Source organism: Ceratotherium simum, chromosome X, assembly GCF_057802395.1.
Source record: "Ceratotherium simum simum isolate JZ-2026a chromosome X, ASM5780239v1, whole genome shotgun sequence".
Lineage (NCBI taxonomy): Eukaryota > Metazoa > Chordata > Mammalia > Perissodactyla > Rhinocerotidae > Ceratotherium > Ceratotherium simum.
Genome location: NC_141940.1, coordinates 44,023,550 through 44,046,976, shown reverse-complemented (window position 1 = coordinate 44,046,976; position 23,427 = coordinate 44,023,550). Strand labels below are relative to the sequence as shown.

The 23,427-nt window shown below is 39.5% G+C and overlaps 1 protein-coding gene across 5 annotated transcripts; it reads right to left on the bottom strand.

Annotated features, from left to right (window-relative positions):
* Positions 1-18,531: 18,531 nt before the first annotated feature.
* On the bottom strand, positions 18,532-22,979 carry ARMCX2 (armadillo repeat containing X-linked 2). 5 transcript variants are annotated; one of them, XM_087427324.1, is made up of 5 exons: positions 22,899-22,979; positions 22,574-22,645; positions 21,626-21,689; positions 21,238-21,309; positions 18,532-20,873 (listed from the first exon to the last, which is right to left on the bottom strand). In XM_087427324.1, the coding sequence occupies exon 5, from the start codon at positions 20,742-20,744 to the stop codon at positions 18,948-18,950; it is 1,797 nt and encodes a 598-aa protein (XP_087283450.1). In that variant the 5' UTR covers positions 20,745-20,873; positions 21,238-21,309; positions 21,626-21,689; positions 22,574-22,645; positions 22,899-22,979; the 3' UTR covers positions 18,532-18,947. The 5 variants fall into 5 exon arrangements, with proteins under 5 accessions (XP_087283450.1, XP_087283453.1, XP_087283449.1 ...); XM_087427327.1 differs by lacking the exon at positions 22,574-22,645 and adding an exon at positions 21,088-21,139 and having other exon boundaries at positions 21,626-21,733; positions 22,899-22,978; XM_087427323.1 differs by lacking the exon at positions 22,574-22,645 and having other exon boundaries at positions 21,626-21,733; positions 22,899-22,978.
* Positions 22,980-23,427: the final 448 nt, after the last annotated feature.

The window sequence follows — 23,427 nt, the reverse complement described above, 5'->3', positions numbered from 1 at the left end:
GGTGCAGAAAACTAGGATAATGGCCCCTGGTTTGCCCTGCCCTGGGGTGTGGTGTAAAGCAGGGTAATGAATATTTACTTTCAGAGTGGTAGACCTGCACACTTGACCCTCTCCATTGTGTTCCTCTCACACCTTGTGTGAAGAGTCTGAGGATAGACCTGGGAGGAGGGAGAAGGAAGGGCTTGGGAAAGAAGCCTTATTGAAGGGGTACCTTTATCCTGAAAGGTTCATGCAATATAATTCAATCCACCATTGAGAGTGGGCTGCGTGTAACTCTCTGGCCTTGTTGACCATTTGCATTTTAAAATGTGAATGTGTAGGAGTAATACAAGCATCTTTGTTTGGGCATACAGCCTCCTGTTTCTTGAGCATTTCTAAGTTCACAGAGGACATAATGTGTTATCAGACGAGGTGGAATTTCTTTTTGAAAATAAACAGGATGATAATTTGTTACTATAAGAAATATTAATACCAAGTGGACAAGATTATTAGTGTTGGCTGCTCAGAACATTGTCTCCTTAAGATCAGTCTACATCAGAAATCAAATTATCATCAGAAGGTGGTTTATTTAGTGCTCAGGGAATCAGGGCAACTGACTTAGATGTCATTGCCCTCAAAGTAGGAGTACCTGGTGTATCCATGTCTGCTATGGGGATTGACCTGTTGGTTAAATAAAATACTTGTATTCAAGAGCTAGAGCACATTTCTCCCTGGACAGAATTATAAATTTTGTCTGCCTAGATGCCCCTTTGCCAGAGGCAGAGCATCAGTGGATGGTAGTTTTATGACTATTAAGATGTATTACTAATTAGCTTTCATACAGAATTTGGAAGATGTATACTTTTACAGCAGGAGAAAACTGTAGTATTTGCAATGCATTCTCTCCTACAAGTTGGTTAGTCTCTCCCTTTTCTGGATTTTTTTGTTTGATGAGTAATGATAAGTTGTTATTAAATTTTTTTGAAACCCAAGCAAAATGAATTGTCACCTCTTGAGTTATTTTTTTCCATTTGCATTTCAGTCTTCACTTTACTAAAATGTGATTTAATTATGTTCATGCTGATTTTTGTGGCTTTCTTTCAATAAGCTGTAATTAAAATCCAGACATAATGAAATAGATCCATAAAACAAAACTTTTAATTTTTACTTTCTTCCATCATTTAAAATTAGTTAAATTGATTCTCTTTTGATATTGGAAAAAAATGGAATCTAGGCAAGACCAAATAAAACTATTTAAAATATTTTATAAATATTAAATCCATTCAAACTGACTTGGAGAATGATTCTTTATAATCAGTTATTATTTAACTTCATCGATCATCACTCCTTGTTAAGCTGGCCTATGTAATCTATAGCCAAAAACTGGAAGTATTAAATTGCACCATGTCACTTATGAAAATTCAATAAATTCTGGTTATTTTTTTCCAATAGAGAGGTTAAACCTTGATGTTATGAGTGTCATAACTTGTGAATGTCTATAAATATATGTTACACATATATAGTCACATTTGTTTAGGTGGATATGGTTATAATTGGGGAAGTATTAAGATGTTAGTAACACCCTGGAATCAGCTAGTTTTTAACTACTGATAGAAGTCCCAGATATATTTGTTTAAACTTAGAAAGGGGAAAAATTAGTGTTTGGGAACAAAGTCCATATTATAGCCTCTTCATCGGTGGACAGGATTATGCATCCATATGGGTATTTGGCTACCACTCTGAGACAGATTTGGGAGTTACCAGCACTCTGAGAGGTTATTTTTCACAATGAACTCCATTTTAATCTTTCTTGTCTCTTCTTAAACCATAGAAGTAACTGATGTCTATTAAAAATTAAAACAGATAAACATATAAACTAAAACATAAAACTATCCTCTTCTCACCCATCTTTACAGTTACCTACTATTACCAGTCTATTGTATTTTATGCATCTACAAACATAAATGATATACATATTCACATTTTTATCAGAAAATGAACTCACAGTTCATATATTGTTCTGTTTTGCAACTTTTATTTCACTTAAAATACATCATGTGTATCTTTCCATGCATATCTTCCCTCATTTAACTTTGTTCACGGTGTCTTTCTCTGTAGATGATCTACATTTTTAGATAGTCATATCACTCAGCCTTTCCTTTTATGGCTTCTAGGTTTTGGGTCATGTTGAGGGTGGCTTTTCCCAACCCCAAATTTTAAAATAATTTTTAATATTTTCTTCAAGCTTTTAAAAATAGCTCTGTTTGTGTGTGTATGTGTGTGTTTATTTCTTCTGGTATATACTTTTGTGTGTGTTACGAAGTAGAGACATAATTTTACTTCTTATTCCCAGCCCCAGACATTGAATATGCAGTCCTTTCCTCCACTTTTTGGCAGAACTTTTCATGCATTATTAGTCACAGGTTATTTACAAAATGTTATTCTTCTCTATAAATGGAAACATTATTGCTGTTTTGGTGTCTTTGAGGTATGATACACTGAGGACTGTTGGTGAAGTCCTATATCACAGAACCTGTTTTATTAAAGATGGAATTAATAGTATTGGGTTGCGATACTAGTAATTCATTGTGTTATGGGTCTATTATGAAGACATTTAAAACACCAAAAGGAGAAATACATTGCACTTTGGGCTATGAAAATGCCACAATCTGTAAAAGTTAGTCTAGCAGGTGACTTACATGAGTGTGACAACACTTCACTCAAAGCAGTCTTAATGCTGTCCTGGGACACATGACAATATTTCACCAGTAATGTGTTTTTTTAAGCAAAAGAAATAAGAAAATAATGTTTGCACATGGTCTTTACAGTACAGTACTCCCCAAAACTTACTAAAATAGAGAAAAGCTATTAATTTTTTGTATTTATCTTATGTCTCACAATCTCTTCTAATTTGCTTATTGATTTTGTGATTTTTAAAAAATCCTTTGTGTTTTAGACAAATATAATCGTATCAATTGTAAATAGAAATTAGTTTTAACTTTTCCCAATTTTACACTGATTACTTATTTTCTTATCTTATTGTAATAGCTTTAATCTCCATAAATACTGTTGAATAAAAATGGAGATTGTGGATGACCTTGCCTTGTTCCTGGTTTTAGTGGAAATGACGTTGGCATTTCGTGATTAGAATGAGGATTGCTGTTGATTATTCGTAAAAAGCCCTTTCAATATTAAAGTTATACCCTTCTATTCCTCTTAGTACTCAATAGGAGTAGTTGCTGATTTTTTTCGTAATGGCTTTTCAATATCTACTGACAGAAATGTACTTTTTCTCCTTTAATTTTTTATGAAATGAATTATATTGATAGAATTTCTGATTTTGACTATTTTTGCCTTTGGCGATCAATCCCTACTAGGTCGTAGTATAGCTTTTTCTTGCTAAACATCTGGGTTCTATTTGTTTATATGTTTTATCATTTGTTAATATTTTATTTTTATATTTATTGTTAATATTTGCTTATAGTTGTCTTTTATGTACTATCTTTAACAGGTTTTGGTCTTAGCTTTGCTAGCTTTATAAAATTTATTAGTGAACTTTCAGTTTTTTTCATTTTTTCTGCTAGAATTTAAATAACATTGATATTTTCTCTTCTTTAAAGGTTAGATAGAACTGAACTGCAAAACCATCTGATCTGGTTCCTTTTTTTAGTGGTAGATCTATCATCACATTTCCAATCTTATCTCTAGTAATTTGTCTACTCAAATTTTCCATTTCTTGGGTTAATGTTGGTAACTTCTATTGTATTAGGAAATCATCCATTACTTTTAGATTTTTAAATTTGATGTCATAGATTTGTATGTAAAATTATAATTCTTTTAATCACATCTATTTATGTCATTAAGCCCTTTATTATTCATAATTTGTATACTTTTGCTTTCCCTCTGTTTTTGCTTAGTTGTAATCATGAAGAGACTGTTTATTTTATTGGTCTTTTCAAAGAACTAGCTTTTTATTTATCACTTCTACGATTGTTTTTCTTGGTCGTTATTTCTAACTTTAACTTTACTAATTTTTTCTATCTTTGGATTTGTTCTGTTGTACTTTTCTAATTCTTGAAGAAGAGTGCTTATTTCCTTTATTTCTGGTCTTCTTGAATAATAATGGTAATTAAGACTATTTATGTTTCTCTGAGTACAGCTTTAGCCATGACCCATAGGCTTTGATATGATGTAGTCTTCTTTTCTTTGCTTTCCTTATAGCTTGCAATTTTGTTTTTAATTTTCTCTTTAACCCAGGGGTTATTTTATAGAACAGTGCTATATTATCAGGCAGTTACATTTTATGGTGATTTTTTATTATTTATTTCTAATTTTATTTTGTTAAGATAAGAGAATGTGCCTATAAATTTCTCTCCTTTTTAGAATGTATTCCCTCTTTCATTTAATTTGATTGATTTTTTAAATTTGAAAATCATGTTTTTCAATCCCAGAAATTATTTTTCCTGCTTTAATTGCATTCCTTTCAGTGCTGTTATTACTTACTTTGCTAATAAGTAATAACAGATTATATCTGACTCCTTCAATAGTTCTATTTCACTGGGAGATAATTGTGTCTGACTCCTTCAATAGTTCTATTTCACTGCGAGATAATACAAATTTGGAAGTGCACAGGCAATGGATATGAATAGTCACTTATGGAAGTAATACAAGGGACTGGAGAAATTTGGAGAATGGAAAACTCCAAGGAAGGTCTTCTGGGAGATGTCCCTTGGAGGCAGGACTGGGGTTTAATTGAAATTTGATTGAAATCAATTTTATAATTCTGTGTTTATTCTTCACTATATCCACATTTTCTTCAAACATTGTTTCTTAGCCATACCTAGTGATGCCTACCTAAGTGGGAGATTAAAGGTTTTTTAGAAAGTATCTTAGACTGTTACCCATAATTCATCTGTTCTCTCAGTCTCTCTCTCCCACTCCTTCCAGATTTGTATCACATTAGCACAGTGCTCCAGCTATCATTATTGTATTGTATGGTATGTTGATTACCTCAGTTGTAGCTGAAAAGAGCTGTACTCAGAGTTTAGTGTCTAGGAGAAAGCAGGGTGCAAGCAAACAAGCTGTGTAGAGACTGTGGCTTGACCAACAGCTGATACCATTTCCCAATGGGCTCATCCTGCTTATGTCTCCAAGGGAAACCTCTGAATAGTTAGAAAGAAGAGGGGAAAAGGGAGGGGGGAGGGCAAAAGGGATGATTAGGCACATGTGTGTGGTGATGGGTTGTAATTAGTATTTGGGTGGTGAGCATGATGTAATCTATGCAGAAATAGATGTATAATGATGTACACCTGAAATTTGTACAATGTTATAAACCAATGTTACTGCAATAAACAAAAAATTTAAAAAAAAAGAAGAAAATATACAATGATTTACTAAGAAAGGGTGACAGACACCAAAAACTATTGAACATTTCCATGTACTCTCTCACTGGAATCCTGGAAAGAGAGTTCCCTTTCCTCTTTTCCTTGAAGAGGGTTTCTTATGTATTCTTAAAATAAAGACTTAATATTTCACTGGAGATTATAAATATATACATATTTACATGTGTGCATATATGATAGAATATTGTTTTAGATATAAACTTCTTGTTTTTCTATCCCCCAATATTTCTTACTTTTCGATTTTCCCTATTCCTTTCTTCAGGAAAGGTTTATGGAAGGGCTTTGTGATTTCCTAACACCTAAACACATGAAAATATGCTAGGTATAGTTGATGCTCTACACTAAGTTGTGTCTAGTTATGGTTTTATTTGTATTCAGCCTGCTCAAGACTCGTGCGTTCAATATGAGGATTCAGGTCTTGCTTCAGTTGTTGAAAATGCTGTGCCACAATCTCTTCAAATATTGCCTTTTCCTCATTCTCTCTAGCCTCTATGGAACTTCTTCCAGGCATATTTTGATACTTTCCATTCTTTCTGGCATGTCTTCTAACTTCTCATACATATTTTGCACCACTTCATCTTTTCGTGCTGCATTCTGGGTGATTTTTTGAGATCTATCTTTGAATGTCTTAATTATCTCCTTGCTTTTGAGTTTACCTCTGCTAGGGCCATACAAGTTTTACCAGTTCCAGATTAATTTTTATGTTAGTTTATGTCCTTTGGGTTCTCTAACATGTAGGAACTGTGAACTCAACCCCACACCTATGGGTGGAGCTGGCCTGGGTTCTGATTGCTCCCAGGGGGCTCTTTATCTACCCATAACCTCACATAAAAGACAAGCTTTCTTGTCATATATCTTTGCTGTGAGAAAAGGTTTTTTAGTCATCATTTTATGTGCTGGTTGTGCTTCTGTGGGGTCTGGATTTAGATAGGAGCTCAGTACCAACTTCCCATCTTCCACTGTCTGGAGGCATTGCCTCCTGTTGCCATGTGGGATTAAAATCATTGTCTCCAGCCCTTAAAACCAGTATCCATCTGTTTGTCTTTGTCTCCTGCTCAATGTTGTTAGTTCCTTCTTTGTTTGTTGGGGATTTCCATTTTATGATTATGACCTTGACTATGTTACTGTTTTAGAGGGGCTGCATATTCTATCATTTCTGTGAGTTTCAAGTGGGAAGGGGGAAACTTTCCACATCAGTTCAGTCTGTATTGACTGTAAGTTCCTCAGATAGGTTTGTTGGATTGTATTGTGCAGGTAACTTGTGTCATGCCTCTTAAGAGACATCTGTGGGGATGGCTCCTTTACATTACTTTCAGCTAAATGGGATAGGGTCTTACCAAGCTTTCTGTATCCCAGCATGGCAATGGCAGGGAAGCAGTAGAGAAAATCTTGATCATGGTGACAGGGTGACAGGATTTATCAAGATGACACAGAAGCAAATAGAGAACCACCATGTCTGAAGGGGCCACAAAGAAGGAATGAGAGTGGTGAATTATGTAGAACAATGATATTAGAACCACATGGACTCCTTCCTTACAACAACTGTAAGGCACTCCATAAGCATCCTTGAACTTAGACACAACCATGGAGAAAACAGTAGATCTTGAATTAATACTGTTTCAGTCACCTTCATGGAATGAGAAGACAAAATGGAAATTATAAGTATTGCTGTAGAAAATAAAAGATGCATGTCTTACACGCTTAAGTTTGTGGATTGAGATTTATTCTAATTACACATAAATACATACATATACACGCACATACATATTTGTACATGGATAGTAAAAGAGCTGGAAGGATACACCACAATGTGTTAGCCGTGGCATTCTGTAGCAGTGAGATTACAAGACATTATATTGTCTTATTTGCCTAGTTAACTGTACTTTTCCTTACTTAAGCTCAAATTTCACTTCCTTAGGGAAACTTCCCTGTCTCCTATCTACCCCCTCAGACTGTGTCTTGATCTTCTGCTATATACTCTTGTACACCTGTGTTCCATTCCTTGTTTGTACTTATATGTAATTATAATTATACATACACTTGTGTGATTATTTGATTTATGTATATCCCCTACTAGTCTGTGAGCCTCACAAATGCAAAGACCTAGTCTGTTTTTCTCACCATTGTATTCTCAGTACCTTTCATAGGTGCTCAATAAAGACTTATTAAATGAATAAATGAATACATTTCTGCATTGTTTGAATATCTTCACAATGACAATTAATTTCATTATTAAAAGAAAATAAAAATCATCCTATTTAAAACAAATATAAACATAGACCTTCTGGGCCAGTGATTCCTGTGTTGGTAATTATAGCTTCTCTCTCCTGAAAAATCCACATATACCCTCCCTTCACTCCCAACACACAACCTTGCATATACTTTCCAGGTATTTATAGACTTGGCCAGAAAGCAAGGTTAATCAGTATGGTCAGTAGGTGAGAGTTCTTTGGACACTGGTCTAAGCCTGGCTGAGGGGCCGCTAGGGAGGAGGTGGACTGACAGGCAGCAACCCTGCAGCAAGGCTAAGCTCTTTTTGGGTTCCCTGGAGTCTGGAGGTGAGAGGCCCACCAGACTGCACTCCTCAGGTTAGGTGGGAGGCAGCAGATAGGGGCCACGGAGGCTTCTACTCAGACACCATGAATAAAGACAGAGAACAGGTGGGTCTGGGGAACTTTCTCCCCAGCAATCACTTTTCCAGGCTTCATGGAAACCCTCAACTGCAGGAGTCTAGGAGGATTTACATTCTGGTTTCCATTGGTGGGAACAGTGCTCCCATCTACGCTGGGGCTGAGTTATCTCTATGGGAATTTGGGAGAGAGATGGAAAGGGCCAAAGGCATGTACTCAGGTCACCACCTTGGTTACTTGTCAGTGTATATTTTTGGAGTGAGCAAGAGAGTCACATGGCTGAATGCAAATAACGAGAAGCTCTGGAATATGGGAAAGGGTTGAGAGACAGCACCTTATTCCTCTCTTGACAGGACAGGGAGGATCAGATCATCTCTGCATCTCTCACACTCTCAGTTGGCTCGGCCTCACAGCTCTTCCCTTTGCCCAGAGTTGAATCTCATTGTTTAGAAGGATTCAGTCTAAAACTTATCAAATACCTTAGTATGTTTATAAACATTTCTTACGTAGAAAAACAATATAATTGTAAAACTTAATTGGACTAAGGCACTTGCATGAATTGAGGCCTCCCTCTTAAGTTGGAAATATTTTTTGTGATAGAGTTTTCCTCAAATTGATTCCTTAACTTTTCAGTGAAAATAATTTCATTGCCTTTTTTCTGTTTTTGCTAACCGAAAGAAATCTCAACAGGATTTTCACTTTTGCGAAAATAGTGTTCAGCGTTTGTTTTGCAACCAGCGGTTATAGAGGCTAAGCAATGAAGTATACTGTCGTATTTCAAGCCTTCTACATCAGCTTCATCAGCTACATCAACCACAGCAGACGATGAACCTCGACCTTCGACATGGAGGCAGGCCGACACGGAAGAAGGTGTAGACTTTAGTGACCTGCCTGCCTTGATGGATTCAGATGAATGGGATGTTAATAGATGACCCTCTTCCTCTCTCTCCTGCACCCCAGTCTCCTGTACCTCCCAACACTCCAACCTCCGACGACTCAGCCTAACGCACTATCATCACCACCACTACCTCTCAGCCTTCCAGCGTGCTCCCTGTCTTCCGGATTCTGGTAAGTGAAACTACACTGTACAGACATTGTTTCTACTTTATACAGGCTGTGTATTTATTATAATCACTCCTGCTTTCACTATATGTTAATGTTATTTTAGGTTTTTGTGTTATTTGGTATGATTTGGTAGATTATTTTTTGGGTCTGGGAAGGCTCAAAATTTTTTCTCATATCAAAATAATGGTAATTGCTTCTTTGTGTTACACTATTTCAGTTTATGAAAGGTTTCATAGGAACACTCTACTTTCGGATAGCGGGGGAAACCTGTATTTGATGTGTATATTTTTGTTTGAGTTCTTTTAAGACTTCCATTATTTTGTATGCATGAACTTTTAATTTAGATAGTGGTGTGTGCTGTGGTTCTCATTCTGTTTTTTCCCCACTCAACAATATTTTAAAAAAATGTTACATGTTACTCTGTGTACATCTAGTCTGTAGTTTCTAACTGTTGCATGATGTACCACAGTGTTCTTCCACTCTAATTTACTTCTTCATTTTCCTGGAAACAGAATCTAGACTGCTTCCAGTTCCTTACTAGCTGTCTCAAACACTGTGATGAATGTCCTCCTACATGTTCCCTTATGTACCTGTGTGGGTAGTGTCTGGAATATATCTAAAATAAATGGAATCGTTGAGCATATGTATAATTAATTTGATTAAGTACTGTCAGATTGCGTTTTGGAATAGCAGCTCCAGTCTAAAATCTAATCAGCTGGGTGTGGTAGAATTCCTATATCCCTGCACTCTCGCTAACAATTGGCGTGTCTCAGCTTTCTAATTGCCCACAAAATAGGTGTAAATGTATTTATAATTGTATTTTAATTAGCGATTATCTGATTAGTAATGAGTTTGAACATCTCTTCAAGTTTTTCTAAACATTTTGGTTTTCCTCTTCTCTGAGTATACTATTGATATATTTTGCCAATTTAGGGTGGTGTGTTCCTGTCCTTTTCTTTTGGATTTTCAGGAGTACTTTGCATATGCTCACTATTAATCCTTTATTAGTTTAAGATATTGCAAATATCTTTTTTCTGTCATCTTAACTTTGTTCATGATGTCCTTTATTGAATAGAAATTCTTAGTTTTTATGTGATCAAATCTATTAACCTTTTTCGCCTTATGATATGTACTTCTGAGGTTTTGTTTAAGAAATTGTTATCCAAGTCTAAGCCACAAAGATATTCTCCTATATTTTCTTCTATTAACTTCATAAGTTTAGCTTTCATTTTTAGGTCTTTCATCCTCTGGAGTCCACATTTATATTTGGTGCTAGGCAGGGGTACAGTTTTATTTTTCTTCAAATAGTGAACCAGTCTTCCCAATACTGTATACTAAACAGTGCATCCTTTCTCCATTGATTTGTGGTGCCAATTTTATAGTGTATTAGGTTTCTATATTTACTTAAGTCTGTGTCTAAGCCTTTACATTTATCTATTTATCTCTTTCATGTTACTTTTATTACTGTGATATGGCAAGGACAGCTAGTACTCACCAAATTATCTTTGTACTTCCCTACTTTCCCAGTCTGCCTTGCATTTATATTGAGGCCATATGACTAGATCTGGACAAGGTACTGTTGAAGGAAGTAAATTATATTAAAAATTTAAAAGTTAATACCTTAGAGACAGGCACCTCCACACCCTAAGGATTCCTGGTATAAGGGGGAACGTTTATCGATCCTGACTGACTCTATTCATAGAAGACTCGCCCTAAACTGTTCGGGGAAAATTGAGAACAAGAGAGTGCTCCAGAGGGATAAGTTTGGGAGGGTCGGGGTGGAGGGGGTCCAGATGGGGACGCGTGTGTGTAACCTGATAATTGCTTCGCGCCATAGCAATTCGCGCCATAAAATGTAACTGTTTAAATGTTTTAAATTAGCCAATCATGTAAGACCGCGCCAACCTTTTCCCGCTTTATGCTTCCGAATCCTATAAAAGAGCTTGCCCCTTAAGGTTCGGGGTCGACCCCTCTGTCTCCTGCGAGAGATACATGTCGACCCGGAGCTCCGCTTAATAAAACCTCGTGCATTTGCATCAAGCTCGGTCTCCTGTGTCTGTGGGTCCGCGCCTTCCCGAGACTGGAGTTGGATTTCCTTTTTGGAATCCTACACTGTAAGCAAAAGTAATGTGAATGACTTCTGGGCCAAGGTTGTCTAAAAACCTGTATAAAAGGCCACGTGTTGAGATGGAGGAGCCTCAAGATGGAAGAAGCCTGGATCACTGAGTAACTGCGTGGAAGACTGGAGAGCTGCCCAACACTCATTAAATTTTATGTAAAAAAGAAATAAACTTTTGTTCATTTCACTGAGATTTTGGGATATATTTGTTACTGTAACAGCCTATTGTTACCCTGACTAATATATATGGTTCTGTAGTATATCTTACTGTCTGGTAGAATAAGTCTCCCCTCTTTATCCTTATTTTTCAAAATTGACGTAGCTCTTTTTGAAGCTTAGTACTTCCATATAAATGTTAGAATGTGTCACTCAAGCTTCGATAGACTTTTTTTTTAATATTAAGCCAATTTTGATCCAACAATGATCATGATTTTTTTTTTATACATTGCTGGATTCTACTTGCTAGAATTTTGTTTAAAATTTCACATCTATGTTTAAAAGTGAGACTTATCTATGATTTTCCTTTTTCATACTCACTTTGTCTGGTTTCGATATAAAGGTTACTACTGGTTTCATAAAATGCATTGCATAGTATTACTTCTTTTTGTTCTCTAGAAGAGTTTGTATAAGATTGGAATTATCTATTCCATCTGGGCCTGTTTTGGGGGACAGAGAGACTTTTAAACTACTGATTTAGTTTCCTCAGTGGTTATAGGACCCTTTTGGTTTTCTGTTTCTTTTTGAGTCAGTTTCGGTAAGTTCTATTTCTCAAGTAATTCATCCATTTCATCCATGTTTTCAAATTCATTGTCATAATCATAGTATTCTGTTATCTTTTAAAATCTCTGCTTATTTATTATTGTATCCTCATGTTCATTGCTAATATTGTTTATTTACACCTTTTTTTCTTAATTAGTCTCATCAACGGTTTGCCTTTTTTATTATACCATTTGAAGGACCAACTTTTGGCTTTGTTGGTACTGTCTAACGTATTTTTGCTTTTTATTTCATCTATTTCTGCTCTTATCTTTTTCATTCTTCTGTTTTTAGGTTTGTTCTGTTGGTCTTTTTCTAATTTCTTAATTTGGATGCTTAGCTTATTAGTGTTTAGCCTTTCTTCTAGTCTAACGTAAGATTAAAAAAAATAACAGCTTTATTGAGAGAGAATTCGCATACTAAACAATTCATCTATTTAAAGTGTACCATTCAATATTTTTTAGTATATTCACAAGGTTGTGTGACCATCACCACAATCAATTTTAAAACATTTTTATCACCCTAAAAAGAAACCCTGTACCCATTAGCTGTCATTCTCCATCTCTCCTCCACTGCCCCTCCAGCCCTTGTCAACCATGATTCTACTTCCTCTCTCTATAGATTTGCCTATTCTGGACATATCATACAACATGAAAATTTAAGGCCATAAATTTCCCTTGAAATATTGTTTTTACTGAATCCCACAAATTTCGATCTTTAGTATTTTCATTATTATTCAGTTCCTAGTATTTTAAAATTTCCATTATGCTTCCTTTTTAACACATGAATTATTTAGAAGCATGTTTTAAAATTTCCAAACACTTTTTTTTAAAAAATGTTATCTTATTATTAATTTCTACCTTAATTGCATTTTGGTCAGATAAGGTGATCTTTAAGATGCCAATTCTTAGAAATTTGTTGAGACTTGCTATATGGCCAAGTACATGATCAATTATTGCAAATGTCCTATGTATGCTTGAGAAGAAAGTGTATTTTCCCATTATTGGGTGCAGGATTCTGTATATGTCCATTAAATCAGCTTGTTGATTGCATTGTTCACTATTCTATATCTTTACTATTTTTTGCTCTCCTTTCTTTTAAATACTTTAGAGAAGTATGTTGAATCCTCCCGTGTGATTGTGATTTGTTCATTTCTTTTTATACTTCCATAAAATTTTTCTTTATATATTTTGAGGTTACTTTATTAAATGCCCATACGTTTAGAATTATTATTTTTTTGGCGAATTGATCCTTTTATCATCATTTTTAAAAACTTTTATTTTGAAATAATTGTAGAGTCACAGGGAATTGCAACGATAGCACACAGAGGTCTTCTGTACCCTTTACAGTTTCCCCCAATGGTTACGTCCTACATAACTATAGTGTGATATAAAAATTAGGAAATTGACATTGGTACAATGTGTTTGGATAGTTCTATGCCATTTTAGAATTAGATTGCCATTGCAATGAAGATATAGAACTATTCCATCACCACAAAGGTCTCCTTTGTACTACTTCTTTATAGTCGCACATACTCTCCACTTCACCATCCCTAACTCCTGGCAACCACTAATCTTTTCTCTATCTCTATAATTTTTTGATTTCAAGAATGTTATATAAATACAATCATAGTATGGATGTACCACCGTTTAACCATTCACCTATATTTTTTATCTTTAATAATGCTTTCTGTCTTAAAATTTATTTTGTGTCATATTAATTTGGCTGTGCCAACTTCCTTTTGGTTAGCGCTTACATGATATATTTTTTTATCCTTTTACTTTCAAAGTTTCTGCATGCTTATTTTTTAGCATGTAGCTGGAATTTTAAAATCTGACAATATCTTTTAACTAGTAAGTTTAGCCCATTTTCACTTACTGTGATTATTAATACATGTGAACTATGTGCTTTCTACTCATCTTGCTTTTTTGAGGCTTCACTTTTCTCATTTCTCGCCTTTTTATGGATTAAATTTTTTTCTAAGTGCATTTCTTCCTTTACTGCATTAGACATTATACACTCTCTAGTATCTTAGTGGCAACTCTTGAAATTTTATTATTTATATGTAACTTACGTCTAGAGCTAATCAATATATTAATAATAGTTGAGAGCCCCAAATGCGATTAACTTGAACTGATATAAACTTGTGTTCTTAGTCGGGCACACTCAAAATCTGTAATTCTCCTCTTTTTTTTGTTCTGATATTGCAATATCACCCTCAGACCTAAAGTGTTTTCATATTTCAAAGTATGAGTCTCACTGAGGGCATGTGAGGCAAATTGCTATTTATTTTCCTTATAAGCAGGGCACAGTGGGAACTCTTTTCAGAAGGCCCAGAAAAGCTCAGGATTTCCCAGATCACCTATTTAGGTTACCAGTGTTCCCAGTTTCACTAAGGAAATCTGGTAAAGTGGTGCATTCAACAGATATTACAATTAAGCAATAGGAGGGCCGGCCCCGTGGCTTGGTGGTTAAGTGAGCGCGCTCCACTGCTGGCGACCCGGGTTCGGATCCCGGGCTCGCACCGACGCGCTGCTTCTCCAGCCATGCTGAGGCCGCGTCCCACATACAGCAACTAGAAGGATGGGCAGCTATGACACACAACTATCTACTGGGGCTTTGGGGGGAAAAAATAAATAAATAAATAAAAGCAATAGGAAAGGCCGATTTCTTTTTTTTTTTTTTTAAAGATTTTATTTATTTATTTTTCCCCCAAAGCCCCAGTACGTAGTTGTCTGTCATAGCTGCACATCCTTCTAGTTGCTGTATGTGGGATGCGGCCTCAGCATGGCTGGAGGAGTGGTGCCTCGGTGCGCACCCGGGATCCGAACCCGGGCCGCCAGCAGCGGAGCGCACGCACCTAACCGCTAAGCCACGGGGCCGGCCCCCGAAAGGCCAATTTCTAAACTCATTTTTCAAGTTGTCTCAGTCTGACAGCTTTAAGTGGAAAGAGATTCTCACAGTAGGATTCCCTAATTGCTCTATTTTATCTCTTACATTGAATCAGGTATTCCATAATTTAGTCTACTCATTGTTTTCACTGGAAATTGCTCAGTGTCCTTAGAAACAAATATCTGATTCCACCCAATTCCTCTTCTCCATGAAATCGTTCTACGGGAGCAACTACCTTGTCACCTTGAACCTATTGTCAGAAGGAAAGCGCTCTCAGTTGATTGTAGGCTATTAGTTTTCAACCCCAGATTGTGGAAGGAATTCTCATTTGTACTTTGCCCACTTCAACCCAAATATCTCATGTTTTCTTGAGAGTCTATTGCTTACTACCCTATTTCTGGTCTTACTCTTAGTCTGTAGCCTTTTGCTTAAGCACAGAAAGGGAATATAAAGAAAGATACTGTGATATATGGTACAAGTAGTGGAAAAGTTGAATACCTGGCCTGATAAAGGGTGGAAACAAGTGCAGCTCCAGGGACTCCAAGAGCAGGAGTTTGTATTGCTTTATCCTTGGGCTCTACCACTAAAATGACAGCCCTGGATTCTCACTCCTTGCATTTATCAGTTTATTTATTTTTTTAAAGAGAACAAGATCACTTCTTGATCCAATTGTTTACCCAGACCAATAAATTAAAGCAGAGAAGGCAGGACTATTCAGTGCAAACATGGTTGTGAGAACTATCACACTTCACCCATACCATGGACACACAATGTAAAAGGTAAAAACTATAGTACAGAATGTCTGAGGAATGTTTCAACAGTCATATTTCAGGAATAATAGAACACTATATAGCTGGTGCTGAATTCCTGGTGCCTATTATTATTTTACTAAGTTAAATCTTTCCAGAGAACTACCCTTTTAAATCTCAGCCGTACCTGGACTATGCTGTTGATCTTTCACATGTGATGTGATTTAAGACACAAAAATTTAGACTTTAGGAAATGAAATATTTGCCTGTTGTGTGATTCTTAGCTCATTCATAAGGCCAGACTACATATCTCTGCATGGGAATAGGTTTCATCTGAAAGAGATGAACGTTTTCACTGCTAATCAGGGCAAAGGAAGCTGGTTGGATTACCCTAATAGCTGGGATCAAGTCAACAGACACTGATGCATCCATCTTCAGTATATGAGCTCAGCTACCACCTCTAACTCACCCAGAAGACATTACTGTTTCAGGATTGATATCTTTTCAGATTCTCCTTATTAAGGGTTCAAAACATCTTGAGTCTAGCTTTACCCAGATTCACCTTGTTACCACAGCAATGATATTCTTTATTAAATGGTCACGGGTTTGATGTCATATAGGTTACAATGATCATAGTAAAACTGAGTAAGATCAACATTAGGCCCTAGAGTCCTCCATCATTTCTCTCCTAAAAGGAGACAAAGGAAAAAGGCTTTCATTTTCATTATCACCACTGATCAATTCAGGAAAATTGTTAAGTATTACAAGCTGTCAAGCCTGTAGTTGTGGATGCAAGTTTTCCAAAATTCTAATTTTGTTTGAAAACTCAAATTTTGTTGTTGGTGGGAAATATTGTCAGTTGCTTTCCTTGAAGGCTCACCTCATTCATTTTCAAAAAAATGTCTGCCCAGTACCCAAGTTTGAAAAGCCACGGCTTTTCTGCCAGTCATTCTTTCAAGGAAAAATGATGTTCTATGAAAAAAGCAGCTAATTTAGGGCAGAACTCAAATAATTGTGCAAATATTTTTCTTTGAGACAACCATTGTATTAAGCTGTGCAGCAGAACTGCTTTGTGCACCCTTCTTATTTTATCACACGGAATATTAAAAAGACAAGCACTCAAGCATCGAGATTTAATAATATTTATAATTTTATGATAAATTATGTCTCCATTAAGGACATTTTAAAATGAAACTGAATTTTAAAAAATTTTTGAATGTGTGGTTGTAAAGAAATCAAGCACTACTAGTACAGTTTGGGGACACTGCCTTGATCTATGTTAAGGCACCAGAAGTTTTACACACTACTGCTTTTGCACCATTAGTGCAAATGTCAACCTAATGAAAATAGCAAGTAACATGTTAGTATTGTTTTTAAAATAATTTTAATCTTACAGTTTCAGGGACCTGCAGTGGGTCTGTGTAAAAATACAGAGAGATGACATAATAAACATCTGAAAGAATTTTCATCAACTTTCAATTTCAGGAGCGATTTTTGACTAATGCCACAAACTTTTACATTTGGTGAATGTCTTTTCATGTCAATAATATAGAAGTACATCACAGTTTTTAATCGCTGGGTAATATTTTACTGCATGGACATACCACGTATTGTTTAGCTAATTCCATAGTGGTAGGCATTTAAGTTGCTTCTAATTTTTCTCTTTTAGAAACAGTGCTCAAATGAACATCCTTGTATATTCCTCTGTGTACAATTATTTGATTATTTCCTCAAGAAAAGAATCCTACAAGTGGAATGTTTGGCTGAAAGGCATATACATCTTTAAAGCCTCTTATGCAGATTACCAAATTGCCTTCCAGATAAGTTGTACCAGTATATAATACCAGTCCGTCCCTTTTCTATGTGCCTCCCTCCAGGAGTCCCTATCTCTATCCCTGCCACAGCCTACCATACACTTTCATAAAAATGAGGATTTCTGAGGGGTGTCAGGAAAGCAGGCTGGGTTTGGAAAATCCCTGGGACCTCTCCCATTTTCTTCTTTCATTGCTTCAGTGGGCCAAGGAGAAAAGGAAGGAAGATGCATCTGTTCTTAAGTGAACTCAGGGGTTGTAGGTGGGTTCCCATAAAGGCCTCATCACTGCCCCTCTTCTAAGAGGGAAAAAAACCACGCTGCACACTCTGGAATCATTCTTTTTGTCACACTGCTTTTTCTCATCATTAGAAATGGTAACTCACTTTGGCATTACTTGGTGGCCAGAATTGCCCAAGAAAGAGGTCTTTCTCTGTCAGGACCTGCACCAGATCATACAATCCTCCCTCTCTGTCGACCTACAGCCAAATCAGGCAGCAGATCTTGGTACCTTCTTTTGTAAGCATCTTTTATTACCATCACTCCCTAACAGTTCCTATAGTCACCACCCTATTTCGCTCTTCATCATCTCACGTTTGGTTTATCATCACTTCCTAACAAATGTTCTCATTTCCAGTCTCCATGCCTAACCCCATCCCAGCTCCAATCCATTTTGCACATTGCCATCAGATTATTTTCCTTTTGTCAAAAATGTCCAGTAACTCCCAGGATATGACAGGATAATATTTCAGTATCTCAGCTTGGGGTTCAGGATCTTCCTCAAACTTTCCTCACCCCACATTTCCATCTCTATCTCTCATCATTCCTCTTCCCATAGCTTCTAGTCCAGGCAAACTGGTTACTTTCCTATCACAGGAACAGATTTCCCACTGCCGTGCCTTTCTTCAAGCCATTTCCCCCTCATGGAATGCCCTTTTGTTTTCTCATGCCATCCTTCAGGGGCCAGCTTGTGTGCCCTTCTTCCTTGAAGTTTTCTAGTAACTTTTGCTTCTTTTAACCAGATAGCATAAATTTGACAATGAGCATATGATCAGGTACTGTTAGTAATCCTTTTGTATTTATGTACCTTATCTCTCCAGCTAGATTTTAAATTCAAGCATTAGAACAATTTTTTTGTCAGTTGAAACATACAACTTTATTGATGATATGCAAATGAAATCTTTGGTGGATAAATTCAAGTTAAAACAAATGATAGAAGTGTAGGCTATTCATGATGGACAGGTTCACCGTCAATTCACATAGAGGAACCAGTAAAAAATATTTCCATTCAAGCAGCACGATTAAAGTCACAAATGTGTTTTCAGTATAAGAGGACTATTTATTTGGTATTCATAAAATGGTTCAGCTTAAAGCTGGAGACTGTCACAGATAACATCACTCTGGATCATACATTATTCAAAACTGGCAGCTGAAAGGATCCCTTTACTATATGAGCAAGTGGAAAAGCAGTAACTTTCAAACTTCATTGCTTCCAGACTGCAAAACCAAGACATTTCTTCAAGTCTTTTAAGAGCACATAGCCAATCAGAATTTGTCCACTAGTTTTATAACTTTCACTTTCACCAAGAGGTCATGGTGATCTGCTAAGGCTCGAATTTTCTTAACACACACTCCAGATGTAGTGCATAAGTAAAACAGGGAACCTTTATTGAATTCTCTGTAGTTGAATACTTCTGCTCTGAGATTGTCATAGATGATCTCAAATAGAGTAAGGGCATTAATAAGAATTTCTGATTCCACATAAGAATTGTAGAGGGAACTAAATGATGACGGCACTTGGGTACTGAGCAGTTTTTTTAACATATCTGGATTTTCAGCAAAATTCGAAAGTATTTTCAAAATCTCAACCTTGATTTTTCCACCTCCCTGAGATAACAAACGAAAAAAGTTTGCAATAGAATTGACAAGCAGGTGCTGGTAGTCATTAGTAATAGTCATGTTTGTTAAAAATTTTAGTCCAACTACCTGTACTGCGGAGTTCAGGTTAGAGGCCATGATATCATCCATCACTTTATTCATGTATACCTGAAGCCGGCCCTGATTTTCATAATTCTCACTCAGGTTATTCATGGCCATTAAGGCTTTTTCCTTAATGTGGGGATCAGTTTTGTTGATCATGTTTGCAATAATTGGGAGGCCTCCCAATTTGCGAATTGTGTCTTGGTTGCATGAATAATTGGCGTTGTTGCTCAGAGTGAGCAAAGCTACCTGTTGGATGAAAGGATCATCCGATTTCTGAAGCAAAGCAAGGACTTTCCTGAGATCTCGGACACCCAGAATCTCATCAATTTCATAAGGAAAGGGGCGCTTCTGCATGTGAACAGGTCTCCTCCCTCTCCCTCTCTGCTGAGTCTCAGGTTCAGAGTCTGACTCCGACTCTGTGTCAGTCCACCCGGACTCCCCTTCCTCAGAATCTGGGATTTCTGCCAGGAAAGCTTGTCCCCCATTAGCAGAGGCTGCAGCAGCTGCTGCAGCCCCATCCCCAGGTCGGAAGCCCAGGCCCAATTCGTCTACTTCAACTTTGTTTTTCTTGCCTTTGCCCTTGCCTCCAGTCCGGGACCTGGTTCCACCCTTGGCTCCACCTTTGGGTACAGCTCCAGTCGCTGACCCGGCCTTAGGTATAGCTCCAGTATGAGCCCCAGGAGTCGCCTTCTTGGCGGCTGCCGCTGTTCTAGGGGACCCTGAAGTCCCAGGAGCCTCTGCAGCCCCAGTAGGCGCTGCCAGTACGGGAGCCTCTGCCGCCTCGGTAGGTGCTGCTGCCTCAGTAGGCGCTGGTGCCCCAGGAGGCACTGCTGGTGCTGCGGAAGCCTCTGCTGTGCCAGGGACTTCTGCAAATTTGGGAGCCCCTGCCATTGTGGGGTTCTCTGCAGCCGCAGGAGCTTCTGCTTCCCTGGGAGGTGGTGCCATTGCAGAAGCCACTGTGGCCCCCACTACTGATTCAGTCTTAGACCCAACCCAGGCCCCTTCTGCCTCTTGGGCCTGACTTCCTGCCCCACTCTGAGCCCCAGCACTGGATGCAGCTGGGGCCACTGCCTCAGCTCCAGCCGCGTTCAGAGCAGAGGCTTCATCCTGGGCCCTGTTCTCTGCCCTAGTGCGGACTGGGGTTGGAGGACCAAATCCTGGCCCAAGGTCAATTGTGAATCCGGCCCTTAGTCCAGCTCTAGCCCTGGCTCCAGTCCCCGCCACAGCCCTGGTCTTGGGCTTGGCCAATCTCTTCTTCGTCTGGTTTCTTCCCCTGGCGTATTTGTAGACACAGTACCAGGCACTAGCCCCAATCACTATCCCAGCGGCTACGCAGCCAGCATCCCGAACGCGGCTCATGGTGCAGCTGGAGTAATTCTCTGATCCAGGGCGTGGAGCTGGCTTGCCCAAGAGGGATGCGTGCACGTCTGGGCAAGGTGCTTCAGCTCAGGCTCAGAAGTTCTGCCAAGGCTGCAAGCTGAGCAGGACCTGGGTTAAAGGATAGAAATGAGGTTTAGAGCTCTGGCTCACTTCATGCCTAATCAGGCCTACTTAGAGGAGAGTCTGAGGACATAATGCTTGGTGGGTGCACTAGTATCCAGACACAGGTGTCAAGGCCTGTGTTTGCTGATTCAGGACCCTGGTTATCCAACATTTTTTACATCTTCATCCCTAGCCCGCCCTGCCCAATGCCAACACATACCATTTCCAAGCACCTAAATGGGAGATGAGAGGCAACGTGGATGTCAGGAAAGCTGGTGGAGATCAAGAAAGACAGTAGCGACCCCAGATTCTGCTCTGATCCCCCACCCCCACCCCAAGGTCCCCAGATGCTGCTTATGCACCTACTAACCTGCTGGAGCAGGAGCAGTTTGCTCTTTTCCACCAGGCTTGTAGTTGTGCAGGGCCCAAAAGGCAGACAGACCTGAGGAGAGATCCCGGACAGGGAGTTTTTGGGCCTTTGGTACATGGATTCCGCTTCCTTTCCTGATTTGAACCCCTGTGGGCCAAGTTTACCCCTCTCAGGGCTCCTTTTGCCCTACCTCTTCCTCCTCAAATCACTAATTAAGAAGGCAGATGCCACACCCCTTTCCCTGCACCAAAAAGGATAGGCCCTGGGCAAGAGTGTCTTGTAAAGAGAGAGAAGATGGGGGAAGAGGAGCTCCTGGTCCCAGACTCTGCTCTGGTTTCTTCCACACCCTCAGCAGGGGTTCCCAGAGAGTTCCCCCCCACCCACTGACCTCCAAGGATTCAGGGATTTTTCTCCTTCCTTCGTCTCAGTTAGGGCTTCATCCTAAGGACAGACTGAAGGGCAGAAATATAGACAGCAGACGTTGGAGATTGAGAGCCTGGTGGATGGAACAGACTCAGGACAAGAGTCCCAATAATTGTCTTTTAGTATTCACATACCAGAATGAAAAATGGTTTCACCTCTCAATTCCCTCAACTCACCCTCCCCTCCGTCCCCCATCACCCCCGCCTGCGCAGACTCTCCAGGCACTCAACTCCTCCTTTCCTTTGCCCCGCCCCGTCGGCCATTTCTCCGGGACACGCAGCCACACCCCTTCTCCTGCACCCAAGCGGGAGGGGGCGGGGCGAGGGTGCGGCGAAAGCTGGACTGGACGCGGGACGAGGGATTACTGCAAACAATCTAGTGTCCCCCTCCTATCATCACCCATCCTTCAGCCCCAGCCCCTAGGCCTAGCATTAGCCTGCAGAACAGGGGTCCTAATATCTGCCCTTTCGGTTTCAGGGTCATGATTTTCCACTGTTTCCCCGCTCTGGGCTCCGCCTCCTACCCCCCACCCAAATCTCCCGTTAACCGCCATTTCTCCCGCCAGTGTACCCGAACTCCTTTTCCAGGACTAAAAAAACGGGGGTGAAGGGTTGTGTGGGCCGGAGGTGTCTGGAAAGCAGCCTGGGAGTTAGCACGGCTGTTTAATACCAGATTCTCTCAGGGTCCCCGCTCCTGTGAAACCCAAACAGCGCCAAACCCGCCATCTCCCCTACAGAGGCTGGCACACCCATTTCCCAGCACCCCCAAAGGACAGGGGTCGGCCGAGGGGAAGGGAGGGTGCGGGGGCGGTGGTCGGGGAAGGTATCTGCAAAGTGAGGGTGGGAGTGAACAGGTCGGATTGTTTCCAAATTGCGTGCCCCTCCGGTCACCCTTTCCCAACCTCCCCACTGGCCTTATATGCGCTGCCACGTTTATTTCTCTTCCCTCCTCCTCTCAAAACAGGACGGGATGTGGGGTGCGGGGCCTGAGTGTCAAAATCAAAACCAAAAAACACTGGCTGCGAGAGGAAGTAAGCGGATTCTCCGCAAGTACATCAGAGTCTTTACATTCCCCCCTCCCCCTCTCCCCGCCGCCCACCAAAATGAGCTGCGACTGAGCGCCAGGGTCTGGAAAGCCGGCCAGGAGCGCGCGAGGTGGAGGCGCCCGTGGCCTCAGACTCCCGCATCTCTGGGCTGCCCCTTTCAGGGGTGTCAGGCCATGCCCACCCTCACACCCACCTGCCCGGATCTGGGGGAATTTTCTCCTCCTCCTCCTCGCCTGGGTTAAACGCACGGCAGTGCGCAGCGCATTAGAGTTGGTACCCAGAGGAGGACGGAGGACGGCGGTCAGGGCTTTAAGTACCTTTGCCCACGTCAGCTCCTGGTCACGTGAGGACCGCATCGCCAGTGAGCTTGGGTCCCCAATTTCCACTCCCACCAAGAGCAGAGCCCTCTCCTTTACCCCCACTCCCACCTCACCCCACCACATCAGGTCCTGTCACTCATTTTTTTTGTCTTTGCAGTCCCGGAGACCACAAGTAGCCCCTCCAAACCCCCATGCACTAGTGCCTACCATTTCTCCTGCAATTGGGCCCCTGCTCCAGTATAAGTAAGGGGCAGAGTGTCAGAAAGGAGACAAGGAGTGGGAGTGGGGTCTGTACTTCTGTAACACTCCTCTGCTTTGTTTTTAAAGCTATCACCACCCTTTATAATTATAGTAAGAAAATACAACAAAACAAGAGTTCAGTGTAGGACACAGAAACAAAAA

Bases quoted from the DNA above. Each gene is read 5' to 3' on its own strand.
- ARMCX2 (XM_087427324.1), bottom strand. From the start codon at position 20,744: ATGAGCCGCGTTCGGGATGCTGGCTGCGTAGCCGCTGGGATAGTGATT.